General features: G+C 43.4%; 1 protein-coding gene across 2 annotated transcripts in view; it reads right to left on the bottom strand.

Moving 5' to 3' along the window:
* RP1 (RP1 axonemal microtubule associated) overlaps positions 1-15936 on the bottom strand; it is a 1013486-nt gene that overhangs the window by 12318 nt on the left and 985232 nt on the right. For both annotated transcript variants that reach the window (XM_073679301.1, XM_073679302.1), the window contains one exon: positions 7885-7960. In XM_073679301.1, the coding sequence (XP_073535402.1) occupies positions 7885-7960 (76 nt within the window). The remainder of the gene's footprint in view (positions 1-7884; positions 7961-15936) is intronic.

Raw genomic sequence — 15936 nt, 5'->3', positions numbered from 1 at the left:
CTGAAGAGAAAGTGTTGGACGACATGCGGCCCAAGATGGCGGGCCGGAGCATGGATTCCAAGGTGGCGACAGTTGCGGTAAAGAACAGGAGAAGAACTGTCTATCGTGGGAGTGGACAGCGCCAGAGAGCGCGAAAAGGTGTCCAGCAGCTATGAGTTCCGGCCCAGAGAATTATGGGCCCAGCAGTGAAGATTCGTCCCACAGTGGGAGGTACAGTGAAGAAGAGGGCGCGGCGCAGAGTGAAGTCCAGCCCAGTGAGTATCAGCACTTCAGGGAAGGAGGCGCAGCTGAAGGCGGAGCCGCTGAGAGTGATGCGTGACGCGGTGGTCGCATTAGCAGACCGGCCCAGAACGAGGAGGAGTCGGATGTGCAGGACACGCGTCACTGGTAAGCGAACAGCGCCATTTTCTGTCCAGCGCACAAGGAGAAGGAGGTGCAGCAGGGGACGTTCCGAGAGAATGGCAGCAGGCGAACCCGATTGTCCCATGGAGATGAGCGACGAAGATGAGATTCCCAAGATCGTCACCCCAGGGCCCGCAGGTGGAAACAGTCGATCCACGGGTACTGCTCATGGACCAATGTAACATACCTGGCAGCGTCCTTGCATAGTGGTCCATCTCCCACTGTGCAAGAGCGCGCACTTGATCTCCAGTCCAGACTGCCACTCTGGCTTCTTTCCATGTTGTCTGCTTTGCTCTGCTTTTGCTGCTTGCTGTCTTTCACCTGGTATTTAACCCAGCTCCTCCTTGGAATCCTTGCCTGAGCATCTTGTTCTGTCAGTTGGCTTCTTGTCACTGATGTGCCAGGTCCTGTCTATGTTTCCTGCCTTATGATATCAGTTCCCGTGTCTGAACTGTGTCCTGTCTGTGCACTCTAGCCAGCTGTCTCTCTGCCTTCCTGGAGGCTGTATTTCCAAGCCTGTCTGAACACGCTCCTAGCCTGTTCGTCTCGCCCTCTGGGGGCCGCATACCCAGACTCGTTCCTGCATTTTGTTGCAGTAACTGTTCTTGTCTGAACTGTCTCCTAGCTTCCTACCTGTTTTGTCTTTATGTCCATTTGTTCCCTTTTTCTGCAGTGTCTGAACCAGCACTTGGCTTTACCTAGGCTCGTTCTTGCATTTTGTTGCAGTAACTGTTCTTGTCTGAACTGTCTCCTAGTTTCTTACCTGTTTTGTCTTTATGTCCGTTTGCTCCCTTTTTCTGTAGAGTCTGAACCTGCACCTAACTTCTACTCGTTGTCATTGTACTTCCGTTTGTGAGTTGGAGTCCTTTCGCTACTTCTTTGCAAGTACCTTGTGTGTATCTGGTTCTGCCTTTCTTTTCCAGTCTGTTCTGTGTGAACAGAGCCCTGTCCCCTTTGCTTTGTCTTTGTTTACCGCTTCGGCGATTTATCTCTGTCCTGTCTTACTTACCGCTTCGGTGGTTCCTGCCTGCTCAGCCTTGTCCACCGCACTTGCGGTTTTGCTCTGCTCAGCCCTGTTCACCGCGTCTGCGGTTTTGCTCTGCTCAGCCCTGTCCACCACGTCTGCGGTTTTGCTCTGCTCAGCCTTGTCCACCGCGTCTGCGGTTTTGCTCTGCTCAGCCTTGTCCACCGCGTCTGCGGTTTTGCTCTGCTCAGCCTTGTCCACCGCGTCTGCGGTTTTGCTCTGCTCAGCCCTGTCCACCACGTCTGCGGTTTTGCTCTGCTCAGCCTTGTCCACCGCGTCTGCGGTTTCGCTCTGCTCAGTCTTGTCTACCGCGTCTGCGGTTTTGCTCTGCTCAGCCTTGTCTACCGCATCTGCGGTTTCGCTCTGCTCAGCCTTGTCTACCGCGTCTGCGGTTTCGCTCTGCTCAGCCTTGTCTACCGCGTCTGCGGTTCTGCTCTGCTCAGCCTTGTCTACCGCGTCTGCGGTTCTGCTCTGCTCAGCCTTGTCTACTGCGCCTGCGGTTTTGCTCTGCTCAGCTTTGTCCACCGCGTCTGCGGTTTTGCTGTGCTCAACTTTGTCCACTGCGTCTGCGGTTTCACTCTGCTCAGCCCTGTCTACCGCGTCTGCGGTTTCGCTCTGCTCAGCCTTGTCTACCGCACCTGCAGTTTCGCTTTACTCTGTTTGATTACTGCATCTGCGGTTCTGAACTCGTCTCCCAGTCTGTACTGGACCCTACCCAGCCTGCGCTCTAGCCTACCTGTTCCTGTATTCCCTGGTGTGGGTCAACAGCCGTGTCCGGAGTCTGACCTGGAGTAGACCCTGGTCCCTCTGCTCGGTTCCTCCCTGGTGCACTGGCGTCGTGCGACCTTGGTTGGATCGAGCAGATACTTAGTTACGCCCCTCCAGGCACTCTCCGGTTCATGGCACAGTGGAACCACTAAACACGCACACGCCAGTCAGTCCGAGCGTGTGCATTACAACCAACACCACTACCACCGGTTACCGTTCAGTGGTCCACTGTGCCTCAGCCTGATGTGGGGTTGCTGGTGCATAAGCTGCGAGTGTGGTGCTGGAGTCGGATGCCGGAAGGTGCTTTCCCCTTGGCGGAGGGAGAAGAAAATCCAGGCGGAGCCAAAGTAGCAGCCGCAACACAACTAGACAAAGGTGAGGAGCGTTGTCCCTTGTGGCTGGTTCCGCTAACGACGCCCGCAGCAACAATCCCCAGTGGGGTGGTGGACACTCCAGGGCCCGAAGGTGGTGAGTCAGAGGTGAGAACACACAAGAGGAAAGCCTCAGATGTCAACTGGTGGCAGATGGCACGGGACGTCTTGAATACACCTCCTGCCAAACGGCACTTTGAGTACAGTCCGACGTGGCTGATGGTGCGTAATCCCCCTATGACACCACGGGAGCGCCAAAAGTATACCGACACCTTCTTGCGGGATTGGATTGAGGGTTCTAACGCTGCCCGGTGCGAGTCGGTAGAAGATTCCCAGACCCGGGGGTGGGTGACAGAATTTAACATTATGAAAGGGTATGGAGTCCTGGAGGAAAAATGGACCGGTGATGGGGTATATTTCATCTGGGACGTCGTCAAGCGAAAGTACCTGCCTTCTTGTCTCCACAATCTGCACGTGGGGGATATCGTGTACTTTGTGAAGTGTGAATGTACCCGGGGGTGGTACGTGGCAGCGTTAACACGATATTACGAATGGGAAGATATGTTTGAGAGAGATGAGGAGGTCTTCCAAAGGAGGGCTAAGAGGGAGACCCTACAATGTTGGGCTAGGGAAGACCCCAAGGGATTCCTAAACACCACCCAAAACAGGTGATCCTCGTGAGGAGGAGCAAAGGAGACGTTGATGGGAGGAGTCTGAAGATGAAGAGGAGGAAGACTTCACGAGCTGCAGGGCAGCTGGCTCTCCTAGTGAGGCGCATACTGTCAGCTTCACATCAAAACACCCGGAGGGGGCTGAAGGAGCTGGTCAGGGGGCTGCTGGGGACTCACCATCTAGCACCAGTCACGTGGTCCAAAAGTTCAGGATCACAAGCTATGGCCCTACCCAAGTCGGCAGTGGCAGCGCTACGTCCTCGGATGAGGACCCTGGACGCAGCAGGTACCATGATCAGCCTTGGAGGTGGAAGAAACCACCTTCATCGACAGCTTGGGCCGCCTTTATGAAGGAGCAGAGGGAGGCCTGGAAGAAGTGAGCACACCTACAAAAAAGGTCCGTTGACCCTTTAGCTTCTTTAAAATAAGACCCACTGGCAGTGGCTCTTGCTTGGGACTGTTTCCCAATGGGGGCGGATTGCCCCATGTTGACCTAAGGTCCAAAGAAGCCAGAGGAATGTTTCCCTATCTCCCTGGCCAAGGAGGCCTCAAGCAGCACTAAGTTGTGTGTCCCTGTGAGATGCTCTCTTTTGTTTTTATTTTTGTTTCGCCTGTTGTGCCTTTTTCTGCTGGAATTTGCAGCACTGAGACACACCTGGAGGTTTGATATCCTCTAATACTAAGAGACTTGTGGCCTAGCGGGAAAAACCGATGACCCCCGATAGGGCTAAGAAGAAAAAGACTCACTGGGTGCTCCTCATGACTGTATGCCTCAGAATGCAGCCCTTAAGGAAGATGAAGGGCTGTTGGTGAGTTAATTTGTCTTGATAAAATGGACATGAACACTGTGTTTCCGGGGTCCTTACCAAGAATGACCAGTACTCTTGAAAAGTTTTGAACGTTATGACAATTAACTGTTTAGATTGCTATTCCGGGGCCCTTAACCGAGAAGGGCCGGTTTCTATTTAAGAAGAAGACTTCAAGACCAGTTTCTTACTAAAATGTTTTAGTAATGTGATATGATTTTATCAGTGTTAATATGTGATTAGTTGTCTAGTATGGTCGAGGATGACCATAATTAAAGTGTGGGGGAATGTAGTAGTGGGGAAGGAAGTAGCTTCCCACTGGCACTAAAAGGGTTAAACAGAATGTTCCCGATAGTTAGATCTCTCTGGGCTGCAGTTAGGTCCAGTTAAGGGGTTAGCTGTGATAATCCAGCCCAGTGGAGTGAAGGGGAACTCAATGCTATGGTTGGGCACAGAATGTGAACAAGGCTTTGTTTTTAAGGTGTTTCCTTGTGGGCTGTAGTATTGGTAACAAGCCACAAGATGCCACTGTCCTGAATGGAAATAACAGGTTAAGTCTGCCAGTAGTATTGCTGACATGTAGGACAGTGAAGGGGTTAATTGTGTGTGAGGACAGCCCATAGAGGGTGGGCACTTTAGGAAACCTGTGGTTAGTTTCTAGAAACAGGAAGTGATGAGTCAGTGAGAGATGGTGCTTGGGACGGTACGGGCAGCCTCGAGATAGTGGCTACTAAGGCAGACATGAGCCACATACCCCAGACAGTAGGATCACCAGAGTAAAGATTCCCTCCACAAAAGTCCCCTTAGACAGCCGGAGAAACTCAAGAGAGCCATTGAGGACCTGGGAGCACATTCTGTCTGCAGGCTGCAGAAGAAGCTTGGACTCAAGTCTAGGACGTGGGGAGAACTAGGATCCGGATATACTGTCATTGGTGAAGAAGATTCTCTAGGGCTAGAGAACAGAGCAAAAGAGATGCTTCACTTAAAGAGGGAACCAGGGCTGAAGTTGTATCAAGTACCTGTGGGACAGATGACAACCCGTTGGGCCTTATCCATTATATCTGCCTGTAAATATTGTATATATTCCTCTTCCCCAAGTAAAGTCCCAGACATGGTTATGAACCTCGTGTCCTGTGAATTTATTGCTGCCCTGGTTCCAGAAGAGAAATGCCTGGAGACAGACGTGATCGGCTGGTCTGAAGTAAGTGAAAAGCACCACATACACTGCAGAACATCAGAGGGAGGAGACACCTTGTCTGTAGGGTGCCAGAGCGAGCAGGGGCCACAACTCACCCACAACTATCTCGCACCTTACAAGTATTTGGTCAGTATTTTACATCAGTATATGTAAGCCAAAACCAGCAGTGGAACAATCAGAGGAAAAGTATAATAGGAACATATCACCACTTCTGTATTTATCACCCACTCCTGGTTTTTGCTTACAAATACTGAGGTAAAAAACCCTCAATACTGAACGTGTGAGTGTGGCTTTGGGGTGAACCAACCTTTTTCAGAAAGGGATTAAAGTGAACCTGCTACCTGTATTTAAACAATTTAACATTTTAGTTTGGAAATTAGCAAATACACAAGTTCATGGCTAAATGGTAGATAAGGTAAGTGACTGTCTTTTCTAAGTAAATGTGTTGCCACTTGATCTTGAGTAACAGAGACATAACTTAAAGGGAACCTTTTCTACCTCATCTGAGAGCAGCATGATGTAGAGATAGGGACCCTGAATCTAACTTAGTTTACTGGGTGCAGCCGTTCTGACACAATTAGAGTTTTTAGATGTAGGATGTAGCATAGCTCAGAATGCTGCCCCCACTCACACCAGGCTCTCTGTGTACATAATCTATTGACAGTGAGCTGCTTATCACAGGGGGATGGAGAGGGGCGGAGTTGGACTGGCAAGCGCGCACTAGCTAGTCACAGCAATGATAATCTCCTAGTGATAAAACCTTCAGTGTAAGTAAACAACAGCACACAGCCTGATAAGTGACACATTGCTGAATTCTGGGTTTTAACCCCTACCTCCTTATGCAATATGAATAAATAATTCCACTGTGCTAGAACGTTAAAATTATACACCAAATAAAATGATATATACAGTACATAGTTAAATAGAAGAAAATATCAATAAGGTGCTGATACCAGACTGGTTGTATTATTAAAACTTATAGTGCACAAATTGATAAAAAAGGTTCAACCAGTGTGGTTTACAATGTAATGGACATTAATCCCTTACTGATATAAGTTTTAATAATACAACCAGTCTGGTAAAAGCACCTTTCTTCTATGTATATATCCCACAGCTGATTGTATTTGTACTGCAGTTGATGGTTATGGGCCAAACCTTAAGGGAGTCACTGCAACATATTTAAACTCCTCACTTTTAGTTACGTTTTTTTGTGGAGTTGTGGACCCCACAGGATTTGCCCTATATGGGGTTTTATTGACATATTGCCACATTTTATTTGGTGTATAAATGTAACATTCTAGCGCAGAGGTATTATTTATTCATATTGCATCTGGCCATTGTCCACCACTCCAGGGGTGTTACTTCCATTTGCTGCTGTTATGTTTTTGAATTAATGACACCCCAGTTAGTGTGGGTGTTCCTGTTTTCTACTCCCTACCTCTTTATGTTGTCTTCAGATTATATACCAAAATCCTGCTGACAGATTCACTTTAAAGCTGTGCTAAACTACCCCAAGGTGTTTACCCTTAACTCTTCTTGAGTTGTGAGTTATTCAAATGGTTTTTACCAATTCAAAACAATATCATAACATCCAGTAAAAAATGTTAGGTTAACAGAAAAATTATGACTGATAGCATAATATTTCAGCGAAAATAAAACATATATGTTAGACACCTACTTTTATTTTTTGGACGGCTGGTAGATGACCATTGCTTATTAAAGAAGTTGTTCACTACTTTAGGTTAATGCCCCAATATATCCCCCCACGCCCCTAAGCCTTTTTGTAAATACCTTCCCTTGCAGATATTGCCTGTGAGTGGCGCTATCGGTGGCCGCTCACAGGCATCACGTGACCCCGCGCTGATGTCACGATAAGTGAGGCGTGACTCAGCACTGGGGTTCCCGCAGTAGCTGCTGGGTTGTGGGTGGGGTTACCCTACCGTGTCACACTCAGCATTCTACGCGCGCTTTCCCAATGAATGGGGAGAGGCAAAGAGCGCGGTGAATGCTGGGTGTGACGCTGGGGGAAAACCCACCCACAACCTGGCATCCACCTGGAACCAGGAAGGAAAAGGCCCCCGACTGCTGCCAGCACTTGTCGTGACATCAGCGGATGTCAGAGCCGTCTGAAGCCGGGGGTCACGTGATGCCTGTGAGCGGCCAGTGATAGCGCCACTCACAGGCATTATCTGCAACGGAAGGTATTTACAAAAAGGCTTAGAGGCCCCGGGGGGATACATTGGGGGGTAAACTAAAGTAGTGGACAACACGTTTAAGTGTCCCTCCCAATATGTTTCGCTGTCTCTCAGCATCATCAGGGGGATAAGACACAAGTGTGACTGGTTAAAAACATTTGGACACACCCACTAATAATAGATCCTCCGCCACTACTAATCTGCTACTGGCACTGTACAATTGTAATACTGCTTCATCCCATTTTAAGAGATCTTCCATTCAGCGTTTTACCTTATGGTATTTATTAGCTAAATTACACATTTTAAATAGTTCCTGAAAATCACTTTTTGTGTTTTCTGTATTACTTTATGAATGCGTAGACTGCTTTAACGGTTATTATACACTTCATAATATTCAGTATAAGAAAATAAGAGATGAAAACAGGGAATTGCTTTCCATTATCATATACCTGTTGCAAGAGAACAGTGCTGTTTCATTTGTAGATTCTGTCACAATCTCCACCTTTTCCAGGAACCAACCATTACCTGCTCAGAAAAAATGATATATAATTAAACTGATGTATTTACCAAAACAGTCCTACTAAAATGAAAGTTACAAGCTAATTGATAAAATGTCCTTCATTGGTATCTTATAAAGTATGTGCAAATGGAGTTTTTTTCAAGATGGTCCTCTTCAAAAATTGCTTGAAAAATCGCTTAACAACACTTGAAAGGTGCTTATAAATTTCTACTGTAAAACCACTTTGCTGTACATATATTCAGGGTTTTGAGCATTTTATTTCCGCTTTAGGTTTTCGAAAAGGGCTGGTGGAACAAAAGAAAGTGCATGTCACATTGTTGAAGCAGCTCCTCCTCAATCTCTTCCAAACGCTTAAAAAACTCTACAATACCACTTCTTCAGTAAAAAGCACTTCAAGAAATGAACTCCTCAAAAATACTCCCCTTAAAACGAGTTTTTCCTGATGTAGTTTCTACTTTGAAAACTCTTTTTTTTTTAATGCCTCAGAAAAACTCCATGTGCACGTACCCTAAAGGTATGTGTGCACTAAGTCTGTTCACTGTAGTTTTTGGTGTGGAAACTCAACAGAAAATCCCAAGTTTTTGAGGAGGTTTGCATTTATTTGAGAAGGTTTTGGAGAGTTGCCGGTCCAAAAACTCTTAGAAAACTCAGTGTACACATACAGATATATCTGCTGATCAAAAACCAGAAGCTTTCTGGTGGAGACAGTTTCAGGAAACTCTCCTTTCAGGTTTGCGCACACTGAGTTTTTTGCAGCTTTTTGGAGCAGACACTGAGAGGAAATTCTCCAAGTCCTCCTCAAAAATGCATAACTCAAGAACTTGGACTTTCTGCTCATTTTCCATTATAAAATTTTTGCAAAAAGACTCAGTGTGCACATATCGTTTGGTTGTTTTTGGAGGAGTTTTTTGTTTCCTAAAGCGTTTTGAAAAGTTCAGTTAGCACTTGAAGCATTTTTTGCAGCCCTTTGATTGATCATTGCCTAGTTTGTAACATTTTCCATCAGATGCTTCAAAGAAGTGATATCTATATTATGTTCTCCCACCACATGTTTTTGAAAACTTGAAGCACATAAAAGATGCTCAAAAGACTGAGCATATATAAAGAGAAAGGTGATTTCCCATAGAAATTAATAATAAGATTCTTTTAAGCATTTGTGAGCGCTTTTTCTGGAATGATCTCGCTAAAAAAACAGTGTGAACTTACTCTTAGATCATTATTTTAAGTGTTTGTGTGCAGTGATGCCTACAATACACCTGTATTAAAATGTATGATGTTACATTTTTGAAACTGAATGTGAATTTGCAAATATTTCAATACATAATAATATATCTAAAGTAAATAAGTATCCCATACTGAAAGTTAACACAAAGAATAACAATAATATATAAAAAGAATCTATAGAAGTATACTTTATTTATAGTTTTTATGCTTTGTATATTTTTGTGCTATTTTACTTATTAACAGAATTAACAGGTACTCGATTATTTCTTGCAATACTTTGTTTGATTTCAGTTAATTTTCTGTCCCAGTAAATAGCTTTGCTTGCTTGGCTGCGCCTGAGGGATCTCTACCTTAAAGCTTATTAGTAAAATGATTTCCTTTCTACGCTCGCCCATTTGTCCAGGATTTGCTGGAGTCTGAATGTGCAGTTCACCTTTTGTGACACTGAGCATAAATAATGTAGGACGTTACAATGAGTTCTATCCTTTTCTGGCAGACGATGAGTTCACATTAGGTTATTCTGCCATTCATGGAATACTTCTCTTTAGATTTTACATTTCTACCAATCTGTATTTACTCCAGGATAAGAAAAAAATGTTGTCTGTTTCTTCTGTTAAAAACCTCTATCCTTTATTAATCCTCACGCAACATGAAAAACATCAGAAATGCATGTAAATTCTTTGACGCATTTCGGATGATGCATTTTTTCACTCATGTCTGTTTTTGAGACTTGTTTCTACTGATATACTGAGGTCCCAATTCATAGTGAGTAGTGATGAGCGAGTATGTTCAGTTAACCCTTTCGGCAAGCATGCTCTGGTGCTCGCCGAGTATTTTCAGCATGCTCGGGTGTTATGTTTTAGTTGTGCTGTGTGCATGATTTGCGACTGTTTGACAGTTTTAATACATGTGAGGAATGCCTAAGAAACAGGCATTCCTCACATGTATTAAAGCTGTTAAAGAGTCGCAAATCATGCACACAGCCCGACTCAAACATAACAGCCGAGTATGCTGAAGATACTCGGGAAACACCCAAGCATGCTCGTAAATCTAGAGTAACAAGCATGCTTGCGCATCACTAATAGTGAGTTTTTTAAGTCATTTTCCTTTTTTGTGTTGTGGTATTAGTTGCCATTTTGCACCAAATTCATCAAAATGGCACATGCAATTCTTGAATTTGGTGGGTTTTTGCTGTCTTGTACTTATTTTGCGACTTTTGCCACCAAAATCTGAAGTTCAAAAAAAGAAATAAGGCCATAGACACAGAATTGGTTTGTAAAGTATTTTAAATTAAGATGGTATAATTCAGTCAGTGTTGTGGTCGAGTATAATCCAGAATTACCAGTTGGCTGTGAAATTATTTTTTATTGTTTCAAAAGTAGAACGTATAACACAATCGAAGCGTTACAAAACCAGAAAGGGCTCTTCGTCAGGATTAAATAAACCAATATACTAAAAAGGTAGGAGTAGTGAATGCAAGGATGATGGGTCAACTAGACGACAAATGGGAGTAATGCTATTGGAATGATAGGAGTAATAGTTGCCACATGTTCTTGCTGAGCTTTGGCTTGAAATGCTAGAGAAAATGGATAGATTCTGATGAATCGTTAAGTAAATAACTTTATAGGGCCGGATACAGTGGCCAGTATAGGGCAAAGAAGTGTTTCTAATCCATTTAAGATACTTGCGGAAACCTAGAAGAGTCTAAAAGGATCAGAAAGCATTTCTGTTCTGCAACATGGATGAATATCTATTCATCTTGTTCATGTTACTGACCCCAATGGGAAAGGAGAAGCAGACTTAGATGATTGTCATTAGAAATGTGTTATACTGTTGCTCATGAATTATGATACTCATAATAGTATATAAGTATTCGAAATTCACTGCAGTATGTGGTGGTAAGGAAGAGGGATACTGTTACTAATCCAATAAGAATCTTTTTGTTAAAGCAATTGATTAATTAGATTAAAATTGCATTGTAAAAACTATAAAAAATGGTCTCGCACACAACAGACCACTGCCAATGCAGTTTTTGATCCAGGAGTGGAATGGGAAATGTACTATAAGGGCTTACACTTGTTCTTCTTGCTGTAAGGTATGCTTAGGGTCCTTGTCGAACTGAAAGGTAAAATTCCTTTTCATCTTCATCTTTTTAGCAGAGATCTGAAGGTTTTGATGCAAAATTGACTGATATTTGGAACTGTTCAAACTTCCCTCCAACTTGACAAAAACCACAATTCTAGCTGCCAAAAAACAGGCCCAAAGCTTAATGCTGCCTTCGACTTGCTTCACTGTGGGTATTGTGTTCTTTTTGTAATGCATAATGCTGGCTTTGCCCAAAGCATACCTTTTGAATTATGACCAAAAAGTCTCATCAGACCATAACAGATTTTCAAAAATCCTTTTGGCAGACTTGATGTAGGTTTTGAAAAAACAGTCGGGCTAGTATGTTTTTCTCTTTAGGAAAAGGCTTCAGTTTTGCCACTCTATCACACAGGCATGACATATGAAGAATTGTTACATGCAATACACAATCAATAGTTGTCAGAAATTTCTGCAGCTCCTTTAATGTTGCTGTAAGCCTTTTTAATAGCCTCCTGGACCTATTTTCCTTTTGTCTTTTAATCAATTTTTGAGGGACATTCAGTCCTAGGATACTAGGATATGTCATTGTTGTGCAAAATTTAGACCAATTCTAAATGACTGTTTTCACAGTATTCTATAATATATCTAATGCCTTCAGATATTTTTTTTATACCTTCGCCTGACTGATAACTTTCAACAATTACAACTCTTTGCTGTGTTGTAAGCTGTTTATGCACTGTGGCTTTAGCTGTAAAATGCAACTAAATAAATGTCAGGAATATCCTACTAGAACAGCTAGACTTTATATGGCGTTATTCAGAATCACTGTAAATGGTGGCAGCAGTGTATTTACTACTATTCAATATGAGTTTAAATGTGATTGGCTAATTCTGAACACAACCACATTCCCATTTATATGAGGGTGTTCACTTATGCAACCACATTATTTTAGTTTTGTGATTTTTACTTCCCTCTTCAAATCCTTTCAGTTTGTTTCTTATTGGATTTGTACAGATTATGAGTGACATTAAAGGGGTTTTCCTACGAACAAAAGTTAATTTTAAAAATTGCCTGTGTCTGACCGTGCACGGAACATACCACAGCTCCTGGGCAGGGGGGGAAGTAAAAGACAATACAGACATTACAGCAGGGGATCGCAGAGGATTCATTTTGTGATGTAAAATATTGTTTAAAAACAGGCAGTGAAATGTTTTACCTCACAAAACAAATCCTCTGTGATCCCCTGCTGCAATGTCTGTATTGTCTTTTACTTCCCCCCCTGCCCAGGAGCTGTGGTATGTTCCGTGCACGGTCAGACACAGGCAATTTTTAAAATTAACTTTTGTTCGTGGGAAAACCCCATCTAAAGGTGGAGAACGCTCTGAAGTGATTCTTCTTGGTATTATTTTTTTTACATGACAAAAAGCTGATACTTTAACAAGGGTGTGTAGCCTTTTTGTATCCACTGTATACACTTACACATCTCTGCTAAGCGCACATTATGTGTACTGCTATTCCCCACCAATGTGGGTAGCTGAGGTTTGAGTGCATGTAATGCGTGCATAGCAAAGCTTAGTTTGCAGTGTGTAGATTGCTGAACTATGAGCATAATTAACTCACTTAGCACATATTGCAAATCTATGCTATGCACACTGTGAGGCCTCATTCAGATGTCATTTTTCAGTTACATGTTCTATCTATGGTTTTTCCAGATAGAATATGTACCCACTATAGTCTATGGGAAGGTCTGCAAAAAATTACAAGGACATGTTCATTTTTGATCAGAGTCACGGACCAGAATTACCCATAAGTCAATGAGTCTGGGAAAATCGCAGGCAGCACACGATGGCATCAGTGTACAGTTCTTGTACTGTCTGTGATTAATATTGCATGTATAGTAGAAGCTTTACAACTTTTTTTTTTTTCATCAGTAAAATCTGATACACTGACCAAACAGTGATTAAACTCCGGTCCAAAACTCTGATGACATTTACACTGTTTTATGCCTATGTGAAAATTTACTGAAGTCTGAATGAGGCCTTAGGCTGTTTGCACACTGTGCGTTTTTTGGTGCATTTTTGCGGTGTTTTTTCTGCACGGAATTGGACCAAAAATGCCAGGGAATCCTTATGCCAGCTAAGTCAATGAGAATCCTGAAGTGCTGCTGCATGTCAATACTTTGTGCGGTTTTGCAGCGTTTTTAACCCATTGACTTCAATTGAATCAGTCAAATCCACCGCAAAAATGCAGGTATAAAAATTATTTTCGGATTTGCTGCATATTTTTATTGCATATTCGACTGACTCAATTGAAGTCAATGGTTCAAAAACATGGCAAATACGCTCAAAGAATTGACCGGGGGTCATAGGCATTGGCTAATAAAAGACTACTCCTTCCATCAGCCTACGTCTGCTGTCGCTGATAATAGCATGAGCAGGCGCCGCTAATGGGAGGAGTAGTCTCTCATCAGCCGACGCCTGTGCTAACAGTGAAGAAAAAAAAGTTGAAATACATAAATATTTATATAAAAATAAAAAAAAATTATACTCACCAAACTCCTGAAACTTCCTGAAGTCATTGTCCCCTGTAAAAACATTGCTCCCACCGTGTATAGAGCTGAGCTGCCATGAGAGAGGTCACACGAGTACATCAGCTGATGAGCTCCGGTGATCTCACTTACGGCACCGCCGTAAGTGAGAGAATTCTCACGCAGCGGTGGTGCCGTAAGTTTAGCGCTATACAATGACACAGGAGCGATTACACTGTGTCAGTGTCAGCCTGCTGTCCTGTAGAGCAGTCACATCTGTGACTGTTTATGTGACTGCTCTAAAAGTGAGATCATTGTGGGACACTCTGGATTATGTCATCAAGTCGGACAGGTTAGGGATATGGCTGTTTTTCATTTTTATTTTTTATAGGTGACAATGGCTTCAAATGGATTGGGCGTTAGGTGAGTATAAGGTTGATTGTTTATTTATTTAATTTTTTTTTACAGGGGGCAATGGCTTCAGGGGATTAGGTGTTAAGTGAGTATAACTTGATTTTCATTTTTAAATAAATGTGGAAAAAATGGTGTGGACTTTTATTTCAAATAAAGGATATTTATTCTTGCTGTGTCTTTATTTAAAAACTGTTACTATTGGGTTAGTAAAGGGGGCGTCTTATAGACGTCTCTCCAGTACTAACCTGGGCTTGTGTCAGCTGCCAATACAAGGCTGACATGAACCCCAACCCTATGACCACACATGCCACCGCACCAGTGCAAGTGGAAAGAGCGGAGGCTAAGCACCAGATTTGGCGCATCTTATTGATACGCCATTTCTGGGGCAACTGAGGGCTGATGTTATTAGCCTTTGAGGGGGCCAGGATCCATGGCCCCTTCCCTGACTATTAATATCAGCCCACAGCTGTCTGGTTAGCCTTTGCTGGTTAGATTTTATAGGGGGACCCTACGTCAATTTTTTTCTGGGGTCCTCCTGTAATCTAGTCATTAAGAGCACATGCCCACTATCAGAAATATCAGCGTTTTGGATGCAGCTCACTTGCGCTGCATCCTACAGTACATGCACAGTGGATGAGATTTATAGAAATCCCGTGCCCACTGTGCTTGTTTTTGACACTGTGTAAACTCACCCGCGGTGCTGGTTTACGAGCCGCAGCATGTTAATTTTGACCGATTGAAATCTTGACAGATTAATATGTCATTACATGCGGTGGATGAGCATGTACTGACAAAACAAGTGCGGTATTAGAACGCAGCGTTTTGGAAGCAGCAAAAATACGCTGCGTCCAAAGTGCTGCTGGTTCCTGATCGTGGAAACGTACCCTAGAGGCTAACCAATCAGCTGTGAGCTGTTATTAATAGCCAGGGAAAATGTTAGCCTAATGGCCGCTTCCTAGGCTAAAAATAGCAGCCCTCAGCTGCCCCAGAAATGGCACTTCATGTTTGAAGTGCCAGTTCTGGCACTTAGCCAGGCTCTTCCTGATGCCCTGGTGCAGTTGGATAGGAGTAATGGGATTAGGTAATGGGATTAGGTGTCGCTGACACCAAACCCTAGGTTTAGTAATGCAGAGGTGTCAGCCAGACACCCTCATTACTAAACCTGTAAGTAAAGAGTTAAATAAAACACATATCAAGAATAAAACACTTTAAAGAATGTGTCTGTTTTATTTCAAATAATCATTTAAACTAACCCAATATACTCACCCCAGGTCCGACGGTAATCCAAGGGTTAAAGCAATGTCCCACATTTCTTTGTTCAAATATCTTTATTTAGCTCCAAAAAGCATTCATTGCTGTACAAAAATGCTTAAAAAGGCACCAAAAAATGCTAGTTTTTTCTGCAGCGCTTTTGCTTCCAAGAGATGCAGAAACATTGCAGAAATTTCTGCAATCAAATACTCAATGTGCGCACATACCCTTAGTCTCCTTTGCTGTTCTGCAGACAGCACGTTCCTCTTTCCCAGTGCCTGGCCCTGTACATTCCTTCCCCAGACCTGTGGTCAGGTCAGACAGCAGTGCTGACTACACTATTTAATATATGAGATCAAGGTGCAGGCACAGCATTCTGTTTAGGGAGGTAGCACTGGCCCTTGCAATCACAGTGATGAGGATATATGTTCTTTATATATGTTTTAGACCATCTAACATTGATGTAAAACTCCTTTTGTG

This window comes from Phyllobates terribilis, unplaced genomic scaffold (assembly GCF_046119375.1).
Source record: "Phyllobates terribilis strain yellow unplaced genomic scaffold, ASM4611937v1 Scaffold_4__5_contigs__length_816908805, whole genome shotgun sequence".
Lineage (NCBI taxonomy): Eukaryota > Metazoa > Chordata > Amphibia > Anura > Dendrobatidae > Phyllobates > Phyllobates terribilis.
This window is presented reverse-complemented; position numbering and strand designations above follow the sequence as displayed.